This window comes from Nyctereutes procyonoides, unplaced genomic scaffold (assembly GCF_905146905.1).
Source record: "Nyctereutes procyonoides isolate TBG_1078 unplaced genomic scaffold, NYPRO_anot_genome, whole genome shotgun sequence".
NCBI classification, from domain to species: domain Eukaryota; kingdom Metazoa; phylum Chordata; class Mammalia; order Carnivora; family Canidae; genus Nyctereutes; species Nyctereutes procyonoides.
Window position 1 is genome coordinate 85031801 of NW_026575140.1, and position 25074 is coordinate 85056874.

General features: G+C 37.6%; 1 protein-coding gene across 5 annotated transcripts in view; it reads right to left on the reverse strand.

Moving 5' to 3' along the window:
- The window catches only part of ZBTB44 (zinc finger and BTB domain containing 44), a 62554-nt gene that overhangs the window by 15139 nt on the left and 22341 nt on the right, over positions 1 to 25074 (reverse strand). For all 5 annotated transcript variants that reach the window (XM_055305685.1, XM_055305682.1, XM_055305684.1 and 2 more), the window contains one exon: positions 7448 to 8521. In XM_055305685.1, coding sequence (XP_055161660.1) covers positions 7448 to 8465 — 1018 coding nt within the window. In that variant the 5' untranslated portion in view covers positions 8466 to 8521. The remainder of the gene's footprint in view (positions 1 to 7447; positions 8522 to 25074) is intronic.

The following is a 25074-nucleotide window of genomic DNA, read 5'->3' on the forward strand; positions in this document are numbered from 1 at the left end:
CTTACTTCCATATGCCCAGAATCAGGCATTGTCTGGTCCCTGATCAGTGACAACTGGCCTTTAGCTGAGCCGTAAAATAAAAAGTTACACAAGCATTATTCTTATGGACCACTGCATCTCTCACGAGCTGTCTCAATCTAAAACTGCCGCCTCTTCAAGGCCAAACATCTGCTTCTTTCATGTTTCCTCTCTGTAACACTAATATATTTATTTCTCAACTAACACAATTTCACCGATGACAATTTGGAACTGCAAGTGGCCATTCTGGGGGCGGGGGGGGGGAGTTTCTGACATAAACAAGATTGTTCACTTGAGATGCATCAACAGAGTGGGGATTTTAAGAGGCACTACCGTGGATATTTCTAACCTGTAAGTCTTCCTGTCACCGACAACCTTGGCAAGACATGGATATGGATCAAACACTGAAGTATACTTAAATACCTCCAAATGAGCAATCAGTTTGTTCTGGTTGTTGTTTATTTTTAGGGTGGCTTGAGGCTTTCACATGCTAAAGAGCTATATTACAATGGTGGGGAAAACTACTAGATTTTGTATTCCTGGCTAGGGAAATCCCAACTTATTTCTCCAATACAGGACTACACATTCACTGATGATACTGTTAAGAACTCCATAAACTTTCTATTTTACTGAGGCTTTCTCCACTATCCTTATCATCTACAAACTTCAAGAAAAATAAAGAGAACAAATATTATGTAGCCATAAAAAAGAAAAAAGGATCTTGCCATGTGCAACATGGATGGACTTCAGGGGCATTATACTATGTGAAATCAGGGGAATACAAATATCATATGATCTCACTTTTACCTGGAATCTAAGCAAACCAAGCTCAAAGATAACAGAACAAAAGAACAGAGGGATAGATGCCAGGAGCAGGAGGTTGGGGAAATAGGAGAAACAGGCAAAGGTGGTCAAAAGGCACAAATCTGAGTATGAAATAATTAAATCATGGGATGTAATATACAGCATGGTGACTGTAGTTAATACCGTACTGCATTCTGAAAGTTCCTGAGTAGACCTTAAAAATTCTCATCACAAGAAAAAAAATTCTGTATGTGTGGTAACATATGTTAACGGAACTTAACTGCTGTCATCACTTTGTAATACATGCAAATATCGAACCATTATATAATGTACATCAATTATACCTGAATAATAGTAATAATAATAACAACATCCCTGTTCTAAATTACGAGAGACTTAGAGCAAAAAAAGGGCAATAAACTACAAATGGAATGTTAAACCTCGGTAGCCCCAAGTACTGCCAAGAGCCTTGATGGCAATAAGATACATACTCTTTAGGACTCAAAGTTAACTCCTTAGGAGTTAATAATAGGCTGTCTTTTACAAATGGGAATTTTAGTTTAAATCTTAGGTTTTAACCTTTTAATAGCCAATGTGATTGAATACAAGAGATCTGCAGCTTTATCACAGTTATGACCTGCATGTTGAAAACATTCACCAAAGTAGCTTCCGAATGATTTAAAATCTGGAGTTTTGGTCTTCTGGAAAAGATGCCACCAAAGAAAACCCGTCATTGATTATCACTTAATTGTTAACAACTGATTTAGCAGTAAAATGTTAAGGTGGTATCCGCTAGATCCATGTTTCCCAAGTTAGAAGACATACATCTTTTTGAGGGATTCTCCAGAAGATATGGACTTTAACAGTGGGCAGCTCCTTCCCAAGATGACAAAATCATATTAATTTTCTGATTCTTCAGTAGTCTTTTCTATCCCTTTACTACTAATCTACTATCACTACTAATCTTGTCTATTACAACTAGTGTGATCTCTCATCTATATCCCATTGTTTTGACTCCCCAAGATCTCCTTTTGTTACTTAAGGAAAAACAAAACTCTTGTAGGTTTTCTCCAGACCATAGCTACTATTTTGAATTTAACAGATCACTGAATCTATTATCTATCCTCTAGTTGATCTAGCTGACAAAAATTTAATAACTGTTCTTTTAAATATGTCAGAAGGTAGCTTCCCTTTTAATGGCCCCTTGCATCATATTATATTTAGGCTCTGAGCCCTGTGAAAAAATGTTCCTTGATCTGACATCATGAAAATGCTTCTGCGAAGGATTGCCATTACAATCCTATCATTAAGGGCTATTCAATCAGAAAGATATTAATACTGGGACTCTGATTATGACAGAGCTTGTTCTTCCTTCAGACTCTTCAGCCTGGGTTGCAGAAACTGTTATAACTCTAGTCAAGGAATTTGTCCATTTTAAGGGATATAAAACTGACTCACACCTGTCGTAATGAAAGATACTTATATTCCCCAAGCCCCCACCACTAAGATACTACTACTACTTTTTTTTTTTTAAGATTTTATTTATTTGAGAGAATAAGAGCACTAGCAGGAGGAGGTGCAGAGGGAGAGGGAGAAGCAAACGCCCTGCTTAAGCAGGGAGCCCAACATGGGGCTCGACCCCAGAACCCTCGGATCACGACAAGAGCCCAAGGCAGATACTTAACCGACTAAGGCACCCAGGCACCACCCTAGGATACTACTTCTTATGTCATCATAGGGCTTGTAGGTGCCTGCTGCACACTAAGTCACCCGAGGGTATTTGCAGTAACTGTTACGGATTTTCAGACATTAAAATTACCACCCCAAATTGTTCAACTACAAGTATGTTCCTGCTGGTCTTTTGCCTAAGGGTATTGACTCTTTATAGTTATGGGAACTCATTAAGCTAAATGACTTCCTCAAAGTCACACATTTATAAAGTGACAGAAACCGGTAGCAGATTCTAGATCTGTCTGACTCAAACCCCAAACTTTTAACTACTTCTCCATATGATGGATTTTGTAATTCCACCATTATTCTAGGTGCCCATCTCAACAAATTAATCACTACTGTTACTAAGAAAACTGTCAAATTATCTCAATATAATTGACCCCATAACAGCTGCTTTACTTTTAATGGCAGATTTTAAAGTTCAGAAAAAAAACTGAATTCCTTTACCATAGTAAAATGTGGATTAATCCGAACTATTTATTTTGTCTTTGGTGCCAAAAGATAATCGAATACCTCAGACAAATAAAGCCATATCATGAAGTCCTTCTCACTTATGTTTTTTTCTATACTAGTCCAGATATTGATGACCATCTTTTTGAGTAGCAAGACCCAATCTAAACTTAGAGACTTTTTTTCCCCTTTTAAATTTGCTCTTATTGCTTCTGTTTGCCCTCAAGTGGGGATGTCAGATTTTACGACCCTCTGCTGGGTCAACTGGCAAGAGAAGCAGCAAGTAAAATCCTATCTGAATTAACTTTATGGACGATCAAAGTATTTTAGGATTTTGTGATAATGAGTGCCTAGGTGACTCAGTTACATGTCTGCCTTCAGCTCAGGTCAGGATTTCAGGGTCCTGGGATGGAGTCCTACTCAGAAAGGAGCCTGCTTCTCCCTCTCTCTTCCCCTCCCCCTACTCCTCTCTCAAATAAATAAAATCTTTTTTTTTTTTTTTTTTAGATTTTATTTATTTATTCATGAGAGACACACAGAGAAAGAGGTAGAGACACAGGCAGAGGGAGAAGCAGGCTCCCTGCAGGGGATCTCAGGATCACAACCTGGGCTGAAAGCAGATGCCCAACTGCTGAGCTACCTGGGGATCCCCAAATAGAATCTTTAAAAAATGATTTGTAATAACAAATGCATTTAATATTATATTCTCACAGTCCTTAGGAAAGACAAACTACCTTTTAGATGTCTTAATAAATAAGTAGTAATTAAAATTGAATACTCTTATGAAGTATTCTTACAGAATACAGAAAAGTATGATACACATTTTTCCTTTCTCCTGCTCATGTTTTTTGACTGCTTACTATACTCTAGGAATTTAACTTTACTGCAAAGCTTAGTTTTACTGTATAGATTTGGAGTTAAGATAAGTTAATTCAGAGTGATTAATACATTTTACTATGATTGCAAGTAAAACAACTCTTGGATTATTTAATTACATGATATTCAGATCATAGTTATTCACATGTCAGCTCTATAAGAGAATCTACATCTTTGATAGTATATATTGGAAAGAAATTATAATATACTGATAGGTTTATTCCATTTAAGTTCCTAACTTTGCCTTTCTATCTTACTAACGTGATTAAATAGAAAAGTCTGAACTGATTACACAAACTTGAGTGTGGTAAAATCAGACTATTTCACATGCCTAGTTAGCAGGATACTGAGATCAATTTTTTATTTCTAAGTTCTCAGACAAAATGATTAAATAGTAATATTCATTAAACAGTTTGTTACTCAGAAGGTGTTTTGAGGATTAAAGACTAGTAATTTAACAAAAACTTGATCACATAACAAATAGCTAACATTAAATATATTATTGAATGTGTGGTCGCTTGAATTCTTTAGAAGTACCCTGACCTATGTCTATCAACAGATGAATGGTTGAAGATGTGGAATATTGCTCAGCCATAAAAAAGAATGAAATCCTGCCATTTGTAATAAAATGGATGGATCTAGAAGGCATTATGCTAAGTGACATAAGTCGGAGAAAGAAAATACCATATGATTTCACTCATATGTGGAATTTAAGAAACAAAACAAAATAAGCAAAGAAAAAAAGACGAAACCGAAAAACACTTATCATGATGAGCACTAAGTAATGGTACAGAATTGTTGTTGTATCATTATACTGTACACCTGTAACTAATATAACACTATCTGTTAATTATACTGGAATTAGAATAAAAAAAAAGAAAAATATTTTGACCCGAATTCAGGAATATGATCTTTAGTTGGTGCTGTGGGTAGAACTGTGTCTCCCAAAAACCTATGTTCAAATCCTGACCCTAATATGTGGCAATGTGACCCTATTTGGAAACATGGTCTTTGCAGATTTAATCAAGTAAGATGAGGTCATCCTGAGTAGGGTGGGCCCTGATCCAAGGACTAGTGTCCTTACAGAGTAAGGGAGATTTGGAGCCAGAAACACAGGGAAGGCTACATGAAGACGGCGGCAGAAATCAGAGGGATGGAACTATTAAGTTGAGGAATAGCAAAGAGTATTAGTAACTGCCAGAAGCTAGGAAGAGGCAAGAAAGAACCCTTTTCTATAACCTTCTGAGGGAGCATGGCCCTGCCAACAACAACCACCCTTGATTTCAGACTTTTGGCCTTCTGAACTAAGAGAGAATAAACTATTATTTTATATCATCCAGTTTGTAGTACACTTTGTAGTGATAACCCTGAAAAACTCTTATAGTGGGTCAAAATTCAAGAAATCAACAAAGTTAATATAGCATTCCTGGTTCTCTGATCTTTTGGAGAAATTCTCCTTATTATTCTTTATTGGTTTTTCTTCTCTCTGAATACAGATATTTCTCAAGGGTCAGTTCTTTGGTTTTAGCCCTTACATATATTTTTTCCTGTTGAGATTCAATCTGTCACTACTAAAAGAAAAGCCCTATTCTTCAGTTTTGATTTCATCAATCTTGCTTTTTCAACTGCTTTCTAGCATGACATTTTTGCCACATCACCCAAGCATAGTTCACAAAAAATTGACTGTTGATTTACTCTTAAAACTAGGTTTCCACCTTCTTCCACTGATTTTCATATTATAGTAACTGAATTTAATAGATTCCTATCCATTATGTAATTACCATTTTTTTGTGCCATTAGAAAAAGTAACTGTAAAAGATTAATCTCTCTAGATAACATGAAAAATTATGCCTTAGAATCAATGAATATAATAAAATGTTAGCACTATTTTTCTAGTCAGAGTTCTCTAATCCCTACCATTCCTTCAATTCCATATATCAACATCATCAGAAAGTAATGATTCTTCCTTTATAAGTCTCTTATCTATAACTTCATAGTTTTACTCTAAGTATCTTCATTCATATAAAAACAACCCTACTGTAACTGGTTTCTAAGACTGTCTGTGCCCAGCCAAACTCCCTTGCATACCAATACCAAATTAATTTTCCTAAATATCTATTAAGTGTCTTATTTGTATTTACACTAGGATAAAAATTCAAGCTTATGTGGCTTGCCTGTGGCAGACTCTGCTAGCTGCACATAATACCCATTCTCCTCCTATTCTGTTTGAGGTAGTTATACACCCAGCTAATACACATATCTTCTTGGATTCCCTTACAGCTAGGAAAGACCACATGACATAACCTTGCAGAAGCTTTTTAAGGATTTCTGGGAACATTTGTGCTTTCCTGAAGTAAGCACTGCTGCTTTCTAGAATATGACACTAAAGATGAAGCAGGGGATCCCTGGGTGGCGCACCGGTTTGGCGCCTGCCTTTGGCCCAGGGCGCGATCCTGGAGACCCAGGATCGAATCCCACGTCGGGCTCCCGGTGCATGGAGCCTGCTTCTCCCTCTGCCTGTGTCTCTGCCTCTCTCTCTCTCTGTGTGTGTGACTATCATAAATAAAATAAAAATTAAAAAATAAAAAATAAAAAAAAAATAAAGATGAAGCAAACCTCTTGTAACTATGAAGCCATAAGCGTATCAATGAGACTGACAAACTAAAGATGGTGGATTATGAAGATACAAGGGACCTAGGCCACTGTAAAGCCACAAAATCTGTCCTGGACTTCATACTTCTAAACATTGTATGTGATAAAAGTAAAATCCTGTTTGGTCTAAGCTACTATGATGGGATCTGTTCTATGCAGTTAAATGCAATCCTAACTAAAACTAGTGTTTAAGACTCTTCACGATATGCTCTTGATTGCTCATTTTATCTTCTCTCTCATTATTTCCAATACTTGCAGGTTACCATAGTTTATTCACATCATTTTAAACTGAATTTGCTGCTTCCCAGAAAATGCAATGGTTTTCCATACCTCTGGGCTTTTCTTTTTCAAAAAAGTCCTTTCCTCTCCTGAGCAAATTTGTACTTACTAAAATCCAGCTCAAATATATAGCACTAACTTGCTCTTTCGTTTGTGACCCTTAATACTTTGTTCGTATCTCTAGCCTAGTACTAATCACTGATTTACACATCTGCTTTCTCAATTAGATTATTAAATCCTCAGATGCAGCAGGGACTATGCTTTTTTCATCATATATCCCCAATTTGGCACAGAGTAAAAGTTTTCAGTAAATATTTGACAAAGAATAAAATACAAACTGGATTTTTAAAAACTGGTATATTCTGCATTGAAAATAATTCACAATTCATATATAACATAACCTGCTTTTGACCTGTCAGAAATTGTTCAACTATTTTCTTTCTTTTCCAATGCATTATATATATATATACACACACACACATATATACAGTACTAATAGCATCTTTAAAAATCCAGTTATTGTGTTTTATTCTTTTTCATGTTTCTTATAGGATCCAGCACAAAACTTTTATCTAAAAGGTACTGAAAAATGCTCAAATGGACTTTACAGCACGATGAAAAGCAGAAGACACTATACCTATAGAGGAAGACTGTGGACTAATGAGAAGGTCTTCTTGGACTTGTTCACTTCCTGGCACTGTCTGCTGGTCGCTCAGTGAACTCTGAGACACACTGACGGGCTGAGACACTTCCTCATGGACCTCCTCATCACTTAACCTTTCTACCTTGACCCGGACATCTTCTTCAGTACCCAGAGGCAAGGTAGTTTTTGTGCTCTCACAAGTCACAAAATCGGCCATTCTTCTACCTGTCTCAGATGGGCCAGGTAGTTCTAAAGTCCGGGTATTTTCTGCCTGCTTAACCTTATCAGGCTGAATCCTTCGATCAATTCCAAAAGGAAATGTCCAGGGAAAAGCTAAAGAAGAGTCAACTGGTTGATTTCTATTTTCTGAGTAGGAAGCTGAAGAATTCAATACCTGGGGAGAACTTGTTTGTGTGCTACATTTTACAGGACTTTCAGGAGACATAACAATGTAGCTTTTGCGCTTTCTCCGGGATTCTCGGCAGACAGGAATCGTTCTTTCTACCACACTGCACTCTGAAGACACAGGGGAAATACTTCCATCTCGAGAAGTAAAATTGCAGTTAGAGTTATTCTCTTGTCCAGCATCTAGACCCTTTTCTGGTTGGCTGTTGGGTGTATTCCATAAAATGCTGGACTTCATGAACTCTGAGCAGGTGCTGGCAACACTGAACATCTGCATGTAGCTGGCTGCAGCGAGAACATCAATGATATTCTCTGTGTTGATTGACAGAGTGGCCGTGTAAGCATACTCTAAAAGGGGTATGAAGCCAGTCACTGTAACATGGTGCAAATCCAACACATTCTTGTTCTCATCCTCTGCTTGGCCTACAAGTTTGGTGCGAAAGAAATCACTGCAAGCTGCTAGTACCACCTTATGTGCCCGGAAGATTTTGTCCTGGACACGGATAGTGATATCACAAAAATGTCCATCATTCCGCAGCATATTTAGCTTTCCAAGCATTTCCTGGCTGTGGGAAGAGGAGCTATGAGTAAATGTTTTCACACCCATCTTTTCCTTCCTCTTCTACAGATGCTCTTCAAGGATGCAAATAAATCAGAAATTTCCTAAAAAATACATAAAATAAGCATTAATTGATGGGTTAGTGGTTGAAACAGAAGGTGATTTACATTATTTTCATGTGGCCACTGTGCTAAATAAAAAAGCTGAAGGGTGGTAGTGAGAAAGTTCAAGGTAGGGAAAGAATATATTAAAATATGTTCTCCTTACATTTCCCCAAACTCTCCACTCCAATCAGTGGAGTCTGTGAGCTACTGTTTTAATGAGCTGGATAGTTTTAAATAATAATAGTTTGTATAGGACAATTACATAGAGTTACAGAGTGCTCTCTTTGTGCCAAACACTGTCCTAAATGCTTCCCATTTGACAATTTAGCTGATTTTATTGTCAATAAATACATTATTATCCTTGTTTAACAGAAAAGGGTTAACTATTTTGCTAAAGTCAGGAAGTTATTAAGTTGCAGACCCAGGTGAGTTCAAATCCAGACAGGCTGGCTCCACAGCCCGCCCTCTTCACCTCAATGCTGCTTCCTTTAGAATATAAAATGATTAAATATAGGCAGTTATGATTTCAAGTTTTAGAATATGATAGGCCTGGATTCTTTCCTCAACAATTCCTCCACGGTTGTTAAAGGATTAAACAAAACAATACAGACAGTAATGCTTAGCGCAGTCCTGGTGCTTTGTGAATGCTCAACAAATGAAAGCAGTTGTTGTTTATGTTTCTAATACAATGCGACAAACTGTCTGGAAATAAACTTATTAAATAATTGTTAGTAACCAATCAACTGAATGGATTTTCCCTTAAAAAAGAAGTCAGTTTGCCTTTATCAGATTTCACGTTTACTAAAAATATAAGAAACTGACATTCTCAAATAGTTTTAATTTAGCACATCTAAAAATGCTTCAGTTTTTATAGTACTTTTCTCCTAACCTCTTTTTACACTCTCCATGTGAAGTCGGGGAGGCTCATATTAGTCTCTTAATATTAAGATAAGAAAGCGAATCCATTAGATAAAAAAGTTACATGACTAATGAATGACAACCAAAGCTATGATCTGGGTCTTCTGACTTAGATCACAGTACTTTTCCAGTGTAAAAAAAATACAACTATATATGTCAAATATTTTATCTGTGTAAATAACTTTTTTATTGTGAGTACTGAAATAAGTATAAAACAAATCCACTTTGGAGAAGTACTTAGAAGCTATTACAATTTGATGAAAAATGTGATGAAAGAGTATTTGTATCCACATCACACACAAGGAGCAAGAGAATATGAGGTCTTTGGTAGGAGTAGGGGTATTTATTTTATTTTATTTTTTTTTTGCACATTAAGCAAAATTTTTTTTCTTTAAAAACCCCAGCATGGGGATCCCTGGGTGGCTCAGTGGTTAAGCGCCTGCCTTTGGCCCAGGGCGTGATTCTGGAGTCCTGGAATAGAGTCCCATGTTGGGCTTCCTGCATGGAGCCTGCTTCTCCCTCTGCCTGTGTCTCTCTGCCTCTCTCTCTCTCATGAATAAATAAATAAAATCTTAAAAAAAAACAAAAACAAAGAAAACCCACCCAGCATACTGCTACAACACTGGGGTTTCAGGTTCAAACTTTAAAGTCATACAGAGTAGGTCTACTTTTTCTTTCCCCTTAAAAAAGCCTTCAAAAACTTTTTTTTTTTTTTTGCCTTCAAAAATTTAAGATGGCAATCACATGCCACTCTTTCCTATGGTTTCTTCTCTTTAAGTTAAACATCCCTAATCCCTTTAAGTGCTCCTTAAAATCTGATTAACATCCTTTCTCTTAACCACCTCTACTTTTCAATGTTCCTTTAATACTAGTTCCCAGGTCTAGTATGCCTATGCATGAAATATGATAGGTACAGTAGGATTTAACTTCACTATTTTTTACCTCCCTTGTTTTGGGCACAAGTATTAGTATGACTGAATCAAGTTTTCTAACAGTCAAATTATAACTGATTTTGCTTACATTATTGAAAATTTAACAGTGGATTCACCCAATGTGAGGCACTTTATTATGTGAAGGGAAGAACACAAGTACAAGTAATTGTTCTTGACCTAAATAAGCTTACAGTCCTTATGAAAAAGACATGTTCCTAACCGAGACTACAAAATGTGCAGCTGTGCTATGTGAAAGCAATGAATGAAATAATTCTAAATGTACAAGGTAGAGGAGGCATCATAGAGCACAAGGCCTAACGAAAGCAGAACTCTGCCAAGTAATAAAGCAGAAAGGAGTTCCAGGTTATCATGGGATCACACATAATCTCAGCCAGTGTTCACCATCTTCGTGTGCCTCCCTGGGCAATGTATGTACTGGCAAATTGTTAAACAGTACCATACTACATTCTACATGTGAGCATGCACTTGAAACTAATATAACATTGTATGCTAACTATACTGGAGTTAAAAAAAATTTTTTTAAAGTAAAGAGGCATCTGGATGGCTCAGTTGGTTAAGCATCTGCCTTCGGCTCAGGTCATGATACTGGAATGGTGCCCTGTGTCTGGCTCCCTGCTCAGTGGGGAGTCTGCTTCTCCTTCTCCCTCTGCCCTTCTCTACCTTGCTCATACTCGCTCTCTCTAAATAAATAAAATCTTAAAAAAAAATGTGAGCATGCAGAGGACATGCTCAAACAAACAATCCATTAGATAAACATCCCTTTGAATGTTCTATGCAGATAAATGTGTATATAGAGGGGAAAAAGGAAAAAAAAACTTAAGGACTTCTAGCAGAATAAATATAAGGTCACTGAATATTCTAATATGGGAAGACAAAATGATCAATCTGGGATAACACAACAGAAAGGATAAAAGACATAAAGCCCTGTGCCAAGACAACCAGGTAAAGCCACTGAAATCACCACCTTGATCATTATCAGAGATGAGTTCAAATATAAATCTCTTCATACACCTTTCCCAAAGACAAGTAATCACAACACACTAGGCAGTTAAAGTTGGTTTGAGCAAACCACTGTTCAACATATTTGCTGATTTCCCTCATAGGAATGAGATGAAAAAGAAGAAAATGGAAGGACTATCTATAATGTTTTTCTTTCTCTATTGCACCACAGTAAACTAGCTTCTTTAAAAGCCTGGCCATCAAGAGTGTTGGTTTGATGCAGATCATGTGATTCAGAGCAAGTGACACAATCTTAATCCAGGGACCATCTGCAAGAACAAAGGTACGAAGTACGAAGGGAAGGAATTAAAGAGCATTTGGAGAATATGTGCAACATGGTCTTAAAATGAAACCATCAATCCTGGTGTGTAGAGGGTTCAAACAGGTACTGCTGGCCAAAATTGAGTGGTAAGGACATCTATGCAATAAGGTAGTGGAAAACTATTTTTCAACCTTGAGTTACACCCACCTTCAATGTTCAAAGAGCTAAATATTACAAAAGGATTTTTGTAGACAGTGATCAGTGTGTTGTGAGTTCCAAACCCCATCCCACACTCCCTCCTACTCTTCTGCAAGAGAAAGGGGTTGAGACATGTTTGCTCTTTGTCTTAGGTCTATGGAAAACGTATGTCACACTTGGAAAACATCGAAAGGGTACAAGTGTGATTTAAACTCTGGCCAAGACTAGGAAGTATGCCTGCCATTTCCCACAGTATATAAAAGCAACACAGGAGTGGTTGAGATGGGACTTCCCAGAGTGCTGGGTTTGCATCCTGGTACTGCTTTTCATGTTTATAAAGCTGAGTGACCTTAGGCCACGTCATGAAACTATGCCTTACCTTCTTCAACAGTAAAAGAGGGAGAACAGAACCTACCTCAGAGCCTTGTGAGGATTAGCTGATCTACTATATGTAAAGTGGAGTCCTTAGCACAAAATAAACATTATATTAACGTTAGCTGTTGCTGCTGCTCCTTTTACTAGTATTAAAGACCTTTTCTTCTTACTCAAGCCTTGCCTCTCTCAATCCTGGAGGGACCAGAAACCATAGTTAGCAAATGAAGAGGAATAAAAGGCCAAAAAGGCCAAAAACAGAAAGAAAAAGGAAGCCAGGAGAACCTCATTTTTTACTAAACACCTGTAGTACAACTGAAGTGGGAAAGGAGGGAAACCTTTAACTGAATTAAATTTATTAGTTCTTGAAAATAATGCTTTCATTTCCTGAAAGTAGCCAGAAAAGTTAAGACTTGACCTTCAAGAAGCTGGAGGAAAAACTAACCACAGAATACATTTAAACGGAGAAGACAAAAATAAAATGGACTATGAGTTGCTTCCACAAGTTCTGCTTGTTCAAGAACTAAGCTGCAAAGCCTGATATAGCAGAAGATGAGAGGAAGATGAAGATTTGATCGAGAAAGGTCTTGTACTCCATGTATTATAAGCATTTCCCAATACATGTCTGTGGAAACTTAGTCTCATGACATACTCTACGATAAAAAATTACATGGATCAATATATTTTGGAAGTTTGCAATATCGTACATTGTGACAAAACTTACAATGAAATTATACGATTTGAAAAAATTATATATAATATTGATATAGATTAGAAGCTAGAAAGTATAGCCTGAAATTTTTATCAATTACATAATTCTATTAAACATCTCACTTTCCCCACCTGTGTAGATTTAGATGTACATGTATGTATATTTAATTTGGAGCTCATTCAAAATTCTTGAATAAAGATAAATATCACTTAATTCCAATTACTAACATAGAATTCACACAGTACTTAAAAGTAAAAAAATGTATTTGTGTAATACTTTGCAATGTGAACTAGTAATTCAGAAACAGTTTCCTTCCCACCCACCCCTACCTTTTATTCCAAATCACTGATGAAATAGCATGTTTGCTTATGAAAGCAATACTTGCTAAATCCCATGTTGTTGTTTTGCAGTTGGGTTGAAAAGTTTTTGGCAAATAAGGTATATAGCCTTGTTATTTTAAAAATGGTTTAAGTTACGGGGATCCCTGGGTAGCTCAGCGGTTTGGTGCCTGCCCTTGGCCCAGGGCGCGGTCCTGGAGTCCTGGGATCGAGTCCCGTGTCGGGTTCCAGGCATGGAGCCTGCTTCTCCCTCTGCCTGTGTCTCTGCCTGTCTCTCTCTCTATCATGAATGAATAAGTCTTTAAAAATAAATAAATAAATAAAAATAAAAATGGTTTAAGTTAGACAAATTTTAGGTTTTGGATGCTGACTCTTCCAATTACAAGTGAGGCATTAAATCTCAATCAAGTTACTTCATCTCTGTATGCGTATTTGCTCGTATGTAAAACAGGAATAATGGAAATCACACTTTCAAGATAGTAAGATTAAATTAGTATAATTCCAGGCATTAAGTAAGCACTCAATAAATGTTAGCTGCTACTGCCCTAGAAAAAAGTGAGAAATAAGTAAAATGGAGATCAAATTTCATGTCTACTCTATTTCTTACATGATACAGAGTACATCTTGAGTATGTATATTTTGGTATAGAGATTAGCTGATAAAAATTATCCAAGGATTTGGGATTAAAATGTAGTAGCTCGGGAGCCTGGGTGGCTCAGTCAGTTAAGTGTCTGCCTTTGGCTCAGGTCAAGATCCCTGGATGGAGCCCCATGTCCGGCTCCCTGCTCAGTGAAGAGTCTGCTTCTTCCCGCTCGTGCTCTCTCTCTCCCAAGTAAATAAGATCTTAAAAAAACAAAACAAAACAAATGGAGTAGCTATAAGCATATAAAATAAGATGCCTGACTCATATGATTAAAGAAAAAGTGATGAAGACTGCTAATATTGCAAGTAATTTGGGAAGATGGGAAGACTCAATATTTAATAAGAATTTGCATGTTTAAATATCCAGCCACATTTAAAACTGAACGCTAACTTTCCCAATGATACTAACAAAGTTTTAATTATGGGAAAAATGAACTGAGATAATTTCATTTCCATCCTATATCCTAACTTAAACCAAAGACAGAAAAGAAGGTTAAGGAAAGGGACATACTGATGTTGAGATGCCTCTAAGAGGAATATCCAGGTAAAAATATATGAAGTTGCCTGTACTGGGTAATTGTCTACCACAGAGCAGATGCTAAGATTAGGAGCTGTAGATATATTATCACCCATGAAGTAAGATGATAATAATCTGATTTTACAAAGGAAATTGAGACTTTAATAACTCTGCTCAAGGCCACTTATATTTGTTTATGCCATGCTAAGGACCTAATGAGATATTTTTTTGTTTTATTGGGACCTAATGAAATCTTATTCAATATGTGAGTAGCCATTGGGGAGTAGTACAGGTTATTCTGATGGCAATATAGAGTGTAGATTTGAGGGTGGCTATTACAACAGTATGAGTGTATGATAAAATAGGATCAAACTAAGTGGTACTGAGGATAGAGAAAATACATCTAAGAAAAATTTAGGATATAAAACCACCTAGGCATGATCTTCTATCAGGGATGGGGTAAAAAGGGGTAGGAGAGAATAACCTGACCCTAGGTTTCCAACAGGGGTGACTGAGTAGATGGTGTTTTCACCAAACAAGATAGAGAATGAAAGGGGAAGAATGATTTTGGTAGGGATTAACGATGAAGAGAAAGAATATTTTGGTTTTAGGTAAATTAAATTTGAAAAATTTTAGAGAGAAATATTCGTATAAAATTATATATGAAGTTACCCATTCTGATGTGGAGTTCAGGGAAGAGGTTAGGGGTGGAACTAAATACTGGATCTTACATAAGTCACTGATAAATCTCCTTCTGTTGATTTCTTTTTTTCTTTTTTTTTTTTTTTAGAACTAAAGACATCTAAAGAATGTATGGGGAAGACTGAAGGCAAGATGTGAGAAGCTCGGAGCAGAGAGAGAAGGATTTAGTGAAAACACTTTATAGTACCTAATTTATCTTTTGATCTTGTCCAGTACCTAGCATAACATACACAAAAGAAGTCTGTGAAATACTGGATGGATAAATATACATCATAAAATTTCTATCTGGTTTGGTGCCTATTTATATTATTAGGGGTTAAAGGCAAAGAAAAAGTTACAATTTGAATTTATAGTCTTAAATTTGAATCAAAAATATCAGTATGAACTCATAATATAATTAATCTTCAAGCAATGAATATCCCTAGCACCTAGACTGGCTTCAAATATTTCCCACTAAAAGGAACCATGGCTCCTTAGAGAAATGGCTGATTGCATTTTGAGGGCAGTAAATGTCCACCTGGAACATCTTACCAGGTAGCAAAGAAACTATCAAAGATTATTAGGAGTGTGTCAAAACTCAAGTCAATGTGTGGAGGTTCCCGATGGCCAAAAATGGAAAAATAAATTGAAATACACGAAACATGTTTAAATTAATGAGCACGGGATGCCTGTTTGGCCTAGCGGTTGAGCGTTTGCCTTTGGCTCAAGGCGTGCATGATCTCAAAGTTCTGAGATGGAGTCCTACATGGGGCTCCCTGCATGGAGCCTGCTTCTCCCTCTGCCTGTGTCTCTGCCTCTCTCTCTGTGTGTCTTTCATGAATAAATACAATCTTTAAAAAAAAAAAATTCATGAGTTCATCTGACATTGCCAAGAAAAAACAAAGCTAATTTATCACCTTTAAAAGATGCTATTGAAACAAATAATTATTTTGAAAACTGGTTTTAAAAAACAGGAAAGAAGGCAGCATTCATCCTGGCTTTTCAATACAAATTGTATTTTTGGGTAATCAAACAATATGAAGGAAGTTTTCTCCATAGAAATATTCTGGCTAATAAATGAAGAAGGAATATCAGAAGTACAAGATAACCATTTTGCAGCAAAGCCCCCATCCCCAAATGAAGAGGTATTGATCATTAATGGTTTATAACTTGGCAAAAAAAGGGCAGTAAGACATACCAAAAGAGACTAAATGAAATTCTAGACCCTATCAATTCACAGGAAATACAGAGGTGACAGAAACATGTTAATTTACACCACTGCGATGCAAACAGCAAAATTTAGACTGTGAGAAACTCCATAGGACCAAAGACTTGAATTTTTAAACTAATAAACAGCAAGGGGAAAAAAGAGATAAAAGAGGAACTAAAGTAAGGAACTTGTAGATTAAAAGATTTTATGAATCAATCACTGTGTAGAGGAGTATCTAATTTGAAATGAATTAACAAAAATTTTATGAGATAATCAGAAATTTTTTACTGATTACTTGATATCAAATTATTTTTAATATGTAATATGATTATGTATTTTATAAACCAGCTTCAGATATAATTCACATCCCATATAAATCACCCCTTTAAAAGTGTGTAATTCGAAGATTTTTTTTAGTGTTCTGACATTTTGATTCTAGCCATCTTAGTGGGTGTGAAGTGGTATTTCATTGTGGTTTTGATTTGCATTTCCCGGATAACTAATGATGTCAGGCATCTCTTCCTGTGCTTACTGGCTATTTGTATAACCCTTGGAGAAAGGTCTATTCAGATGCTCTGTCCATTTTTACCTGGCTTACATGTCATCTTATTGAACTGCAAAATTTGTTACATATTCTACAAACTGCTTATCAGACATTTGGTTTACAAACACTTTCTTCCATTCTGTGAGCTGTCATTTCACTTTCTTGATAGTGTCCTTTGAAGCACAAAATTTTTTTTCAATCGCACAAAAATTTTTAATTTTGATCAAGTATAACATGTTATTTCCTTTTGTTGCTTGGGCTTTTGGTGTCATATTTGAGAATCCTTTGCCAAATCTAACATCTTGAGTATTTACCCCTATGTTTTCTTCCAGAGGGTTTTATTTTTTAAAGATTTTATTTATGCTTAGAGACAGAGTGTGTGTATGCGAGCAGGAGGAGGGGTCAAGGGAGAGGAAGAATCTTGAGGAGACTGAAGTGAGGCTCAACCTTACAATCCTGAGATCATGACCCCAGCTGAAATCAAGAGTGGTAGGGGAGGTGGGCGGGGGGATGGGGTAACTGGGTGATGGGCACTGAGGAGGGCACTTGATGGAATGAGCACTGGGTGTTATACTATATGCTGGCAAATTGGAACTTCAATAAAAAGAAAAAAAAATCAAGAGTTGGATGCTTACCTGACTGAGCCACCCCTCTTCTACAGGTTTTTATAATTTTTTTTTTCTTACAATTAGGTCTTTGTTTTAGTTATTTATTTATATATGGTGTGAAACCCTTATGCCAGGTTTGGTCACTGCTGCTTTGTAGTTAATTTGAAATCAGGAAGGATGAGTCTTCTGAATTTGTTCTTTTTCAGTACTGCTTTACTTATTTTGGGTTACTCACAAGTATAAAATGTGAATTTTAGAATCAGGTCGTCAATTCCTACAAAAAGTCAGATGGGATATTGGGATTGTGCTCAATTTGTAGATCAGTTTGGGGAGTATTTACATCTTTACCTTCCAATCCATACACAAGGACTATTTTTCTGTTTATTTAGACCATCTTTAATTTTTCAAAATATTTTGTAAGTTTTACATTTCCTTTAAGTTTCTAAGTATTCTTTTTGATGTTGTGAATGGAACTATATTCTTAATTTCGTTTTTGATGGTTCATTATTCATAGTATTTATAATTTTTATTTAAAGATTTTACTGATTTATTCATGAGAGACAGAGACAGAGGCAGGGACACAAGCAGAGAGAGAAGCAGGCTCCCTGCAGGAAGCCTGATGTGGAACTTGATCCCAGGACTCCAGGATCACGACCTCGACCTGAGCCAAAGGCAGATGCTCAAGTGCTAAGCCACCCAATGCCTCCATAGTTTTAAAAAATATTTTACTTATTTCAGAGAGAGAGCATGAGTGGGGTGAGGGGCAAAGGGAGAAGCTGACTCCCTGCTGAGCAGGGAGCCTGATGCAGGGCTGGATCCTGGGACTTTGGAATCATGACCCGAGCCAACGGCAGATGTTTAACAGACTGAGCCACCCAGGTGCCCCCACTGTATTTATAATTTTTACTATTTCATTTCTTCTCTTTCCTTTAGGTTTATTCTTTTTTCCAGTGTCTTTTAGGTGGAAGACTGGCTATTAACTAGAAATCTCCCTTTTTTTTTAATTTTAAAGATTTATTCATTTATTTTAGAGAGATAGGAGAGGGTTAAAGGGAGAGAGAGTCTTAAGTAGACTCTGCACTGAGGAACTAAAGCTAATTTAGTGCGGAGCCTGATGCAGGGCTATATCCCACGACTATATACCACGACTTGAAGATTACGACCTGAGCAGAAACCAAAGGTCCAACACTTAACCAACTATGTCACTCTAGCACCTTCCTTCTAACATAGGCATTTACAGTTATACATTTCCATCTAAGCACTGCTACTGCTGCGTATAAGCTCTGGTATGTTGTTATCTCCATTTTCATTTATCTCAGAATGTTTTCTGACTTGTTTGATTTCTTCTGTGACCCACTGGTTATTTAGGAGTGACTATTTTCACAGATTTTTGAGTTTCCTAAACTTTTTCCTGCTATTACTGATTTCTAATTTCATGCTACTATGTTCTCAGAGCATACTTTGGATTATTTCAACTTTTTAAAAATTTATTCATAGGGACGCCTAGGTGGTGCAGAAGTCAGGCATCCAGCCCTTGATTGCAGCTCAGGTCATGATCTCAGGGTTATGAGACGGGGCCCAAGATGGGCTCCCAGCTCAGCACAGAATCTGTTTAAGATTCTCTCTCCCTCTCCACTTGTGTTTTCTCTCTCAAATAAATGTATCTTAGAATTTTTTTTATTGGTTTATGACCTAGTATATGGTCTATCTTGGAGAAAGTTACAGTTGCTACTTGAGAACATATATTTTACTGTTGTTGCTGGGTAGAGTGTTCTAGAGCCGTTCTACAGATGCTTTCTAGGTCTAGCTGGTTTATGGTACTTATTTTCTGGTGATGCTGAAAAGCTAGTCTATACATTATTAAAAGCAGTATACCAAAGTCTCCAACTATGAATGCTGAACTGTCTGTTCCTCCCTTCATTTCTATTTTTGCTGCACATATCTTGGGACTGTTATTAAGTACATAAGTAACTTATAACTGTTATATATTCCTGATGAAATGACCCTTTCATCATTATAAAACGTCTCTGGTAACTTGTGTAGAAGTCTATTTTGTCTGCTACTGGTGCAACCAGTTCAGCTTTCTTGTAGTTGCCGTCTGTATAATCTATTTTTCTGCTATCCCTTTTTTACTTTCCATCTGTATCCACCTTTGAATCTCCAGTGTGTGTCCTGTAAACAGCATATCGCGAGATCATGTTTGTTCATCCCAGTTTGATATGTGCCTTCTGATTCCTGAATCCATTCACATTTAACATTACTGATATTGGGTTTATTCTACTTTGTTTCCTTCTGTATGTCTTATGTCTTTTTGTTTATTATTCTTCCTGCGCTTTCTTTTGCATTAAGTATTTTCTAACGTAGTACTCTAACTTCAACTTTTGTTTTTTAAATATTTTCAATAGTTGCTCCAAAGTTTACCCCAGAAATCTTAAACTCATCAGAATCAGCTTCAGATTTTCCCTGCTTAATACCAGTGATATATAAAAACATTAGTCATATAGAACTCTATTCATTTTGCCCTTTTATAATACATATATATATAAAGATTTTATTTAAGAGAGAGCAAGAGAAAGCACGAGCGGGAGGGGGGGGGGGATACGGGCAGTGGGAGAGGCAGAAGCCGGCATCCCGCTGAGCAGGGAGCCCAAGGCAGGGCTTGATGTCACGATCCCAGGATCATGACTTGAGCCAAAAGCAGACACTTAGCTCACTGAGCCACCCAGGTACTCCTAAAATGTCTACTTGGTTCTTTTTCACAATTTCCATTCACTATTGGCATCCTCTATGCAAAATTGTCACTATACATCCCTTTACTTCTTTAATCATGGTTTCTTTAATCCATGTGTTCTGTGAACACACTTATAAATGGCCACTTTGGAGTCTTTTCCTGTTAAATCTGACATCTAGTCTCTGTCACAAGCAGTTTTTTTTTTTTTTTTTTAAGATTTTATTTGAGAGAGAGAGTAGTGGGGGCAGAGGCCGAGGGACAAGCAGACTCCCGGCTTAGCAGGGAGCCAGACTTGGGACTTGGGACTCTACCCTAGGACCCTGAGATCATGACCTGAGCCAAATTCAGACATTTAACTGACTGAACCACCCAGGTGCCTCTGTCACAAGCAGTTTTTGTGTTGTCTCTCCCCCCCCCCCCAGTGTTTTGGCCATCAATTTGTTTCTCTGAATGCTTTGTAATTTTTTTGTTAGAAACTGACAAATTGGATAATATATTGTAGCAACTCCAGTTACTATTCCCTCACCCCACCTCCTGGTATTTGTGATTGACATAGACTAACCAGAGGATATTTTAAGTGACCTCTACTCTGCTACCCCAGTACCCACAATAGTAAGTGGTAAGTTTCTGATGTTACTCCTCAGGGAGGTGCATCCTTGGGTATATCAATAGTTACCCTGGATTTATAGTGGTATCAGTAGGGCTCCTTCCCTTACCATGCTCAGATGTTAAATTTCACTAATTACTATTTTTCAACACTCTCGGGGGACATAAATTGCCCTATAAATTAATCCGAACAAACTGTGGTCCCGTGGAGGAAACAGTTTCTGAGATACTTGGTTTGATACTTATGACCACAGGGAGGTCTTATTCTCTGGTTCACTCCTGTAGACCAGTCGGCAGACAGTTTAGATTGTATATTCATTAGATATACAGTCCTCTTGCCTTTCAATAGAACTACCACTGTTGGGATCCCTGGGTGGCGCAGCGGTTTGGTGCCTGCCTTTGGCCCAGGGTGCGATCCTGGAGACCCGGGATCGAATCCCATATTGGGCTCCCGGTGCATGGGGCCTGCTTCTCACTCTGCCTGTGTCTCTGCCTCTCTCTCTCTCTCTCTGTGACTATCATAAAAAATAAAAAAAAATAAAAATAAAAAAATAAAAAAAAAAGAACTACCACTGTTGTTGAGAGCACCTGTAAGCTTTGAAGTTCTATACACTGTGTTCTGAACGAAGTCAGCTCTTTTGAGAAGAGATTAGGGGCTATCTGTTTTATGGCCTGCTTCTCCTCCCTGGCAAAATCTCTGGGACAGAGCTCTGGAGCAGAAAATGTCGATAAAGGCAAGCTCCTCTCCCAGCACCACTCCTGCTCTAGGAGCTGAGTGCTTGATGGAGGAGGAATAGCAACTGGAGGCTCACTAGGTTTGACTTCTCTGGCATGGAACCATCACTTCATGAGCTGGGGCAAGGATGACTGGGGTCCCAGTATTCTTAAATGAGTTATACAAAAGGTTCCATAAGTGCGGGGGATGGGTGAAAGAAGGGAGGCCCAATTTATCAACCTCACTCATTGTTACATTCATTGTAAATGGCCTAAACACACCAAATAAACTTGTCAGATTGGATTAAAAAGAGACAGAAAAAATTATTCAAATATATTGTCTACAAGAACTCATTTCAAGCACATTTTAGGTGGGTTAAAAGGAGAAGGCTGGATAAAACATACACAAATCAGACACTAATCAGCAGAAAGCTATGGTTGGTCAATTCATGAAGGACTAAACAATTCTAAATGTGTATACACCTTAAAAAAGAGGTTCAAAATACACAAAGAGAAAACTGAAGGAAATGAAAAGAGAAAGAGACAAGTCCTCAATTTTATTTGGAGACCTAACACTCTTGCCTCAGTCATCAATGGAACTAGTAGACAAAAAAAATAGGCAAAAATACTGAAATGAACAACACCATCAACCAACTGGATAAAACTGACATTTATAGAACATTCTACTTGGTAACAACACAGTACACATTGTTTCCAAAGTATGTTCTCTGATCCTAATGGAATTAACAAGAAAGATTAAAAAAAAAATCCCAACATTTGAAAATTAAACATACTTCTGCTAACTAATCCATGGATCAATCAAAGAGCAAGACTCAAGGGAAGTTAGACAATATGCTGACCTGAACAAAAATCAAACATATAAAAATGAATGGGATGCAGCTAAAACAGTGTTTAGAGTATGATACTCCGGTTTATAATAAATATGTATTTGGTCTTTTCCTGGTTTCTGGCACAGAGCCCCTATAACTCTTGGAATTTCTTCAGTGATGAGGGCAGCAAACATGTGCCTTGTTATGTTAATGAGTTAGCTTTCAGACTGTACACTAGGGATTGGTTGCCAGGAGAAGCAACCACGTGATTAGAGGGATGGAACTTTCAATCTCCCTTCTCTTAACCTGGGGAGCTAGAAGCTGAAATCAATCATGCTTATGTAATCATGCCTTCATATAACCCCAAAAGGAAGGAGTTTGAGGGTTCTGAGTTGTTGAACATGTAGAGATTTAAAGAAAGTGGCGCCATTAGAGGGCATGGAAGCTCTGCATCCATTCCCTGTACCTTGTCCTATGCATCTTTTCCATCTGGTTGTTCCTGACTTATATATCCTTTTAAATCCATTTTTTTAAAGATTTTATTTATTCATGATAGTCACACAGAGAGAGACAGAGAGGCAGAGACATAGGCAGAGGGAGAAGCAGGCTCCAGGCAGGGAGCCCGACACGGCATTCGATCCCGGGTCTCCAGGATCACGCCCCAGGCCAAAGGCAGGCGCCAAACCGCTGCGCCACCCAGGGATCCCTATATATCCTTTTACAATAAATTGGTAATCTAGAAGTAAAATGTTTCTCTGAGTTCTGTCAGAGAACTAGAATTGGTCTAGTTGTAAACCACAAAAGGGGTTTTTTGGAACCTCTAATGTGTAACTGGTTAGTCAGAAGCACAGGTGACAGATACAGTATAGCAGGCTTGTGACTGCCATTTAAACTGGAGAGTGGGAAAGAGAGACAATCTTACAGTACTGACCTCTTAACTGGTGAGATTTGACACCATTTCTGTGTAGACAGTGTCAGAATGGACTTAAATTGTAGGATACCCAGTTGGTGTCAGAGAACTGCTTGCTGGTGTGGGGACCACCCCCCTCCTCCACCATACACCACATTGGAATTGGGTGCAGAACCCCTTAGAGGGAAATTCATATTGCTAAAAGCTTGTGTCAAAAAACGAGTAAGCAGCTATTAGAAAAGACCAATACCCACCATTTGCTTCAACGTGGATGGAACCGGAGGGTATTATGCTGAGTGAAGTAGGTCAATTGGAGAAGGACAAACATTATATGGTTTCATTCATTCGGGGAATATAAAAAATAGTGAAAGGGATTAAAAGGGAAAGGAGAGAAAATGAGTGGGAAATATCAGAGAGGGTGAGAGAACATGAGAGACTCCTAACTCTGGGTAGTGGAAGGGGAGGTAGGCGGGGGGATTGGGGTGACTGGGTGATGGCACTGAGGGGAGCACTTGACAGGATGAGCACTGGGTATGATACAATATGTTTGCAAATCAAACTCCAATAAAAAAAACCCAGTAAGGTCTCAAATTAGTAATCTAGAGCTTCCACAGAGATCTAGAAGATCTAGAAAAGAACAAAATAAAACCAAAGCACAGGTAGAAGGAAGAAATTAATAGAGCAGACATCAGTACAATTGGAGGTGCTGGGGATCCCTGGGTGGCGCAGCGGTTTAGCGCCTGCCTTTGGCCCAGGGCGCGATCCTGGAGACCCGGGATCGAGTCCCACGTCGGGCTCCCGGTGCATGGAGCCTGCTTCTCCCTCTGCCTGTGTCTCTGCCTCTCTCTCTCTCTCTCTGTGTGACTATCATAAATAAATAAAAATTAAAAAAAACAACAACAACAACAACAATTGGAGGTGCCTGGTGGTTTAGTCAGTTGAGCCTCTGGCTCTTGGTTTCTGCTTGGGTTGTGGGATCCTGCTCAGTGTAGAGTCTGTCTCCTTCCCCCCCCATACATAAGTGTACTCTCTGTCAAATAAAATCTTAAAAGAAGGGTTATCAATTGTCCAGACCAGACCCAAGATGTTAACAAATTAGAACTTACCTAAGTTTCTGTGCTTGGCTCTTCCAGAAAAGTAAAGCCTAGGCTAACCAATCAGCACTTGCCTGCTCAGTACAATCTGCCTCCAAGAGTTTCTTTTGCTCCATATACGGAAAGTAATCCTGCTTTTAACCAATCTTCAAATGCCTAGTATAAATTCCTTATTCTTACTCATTTTAGTCTATAAAACCCTCTCATTAGTACAATTATTTGGAGTTCCACTCTATCTCTATAATAGACGCTGCTCAATTCATGAATTGAATAAAGCTAACCAGATCATTTCAAAATTTATGACTGTTTTCCCAACAATACAGATAAAGAATACTATGAACAACTGTACAAATACATTCAATAACAAAAACAAAATGGACCAGTTCCCGAGATAACTACATGCAAAATTCAACCAAAATGAAATAACCAGAACAAGCTTATAACTGTTAAAGACATTGAACTGATAATTAAAGTCATTCTAAAGAAATCTTCAGGCCCAGATGGTTTCACTAGAGAATCGTACAAATCATTTAAAGTAATGCCAATCATATAATCTCTTCCAGAAAAATCAGAGAGAACACCTCTCATTTTTTAAGGCCAGCATTACTCTGACACCAAAGCCAAAGTCCATAAAAAACCAAACCAAAACCAAAAACCCCTACAGAGCAATATCCTTTGTGAACAAAGATGTAAATCCTTAAAAAAATATTAGCA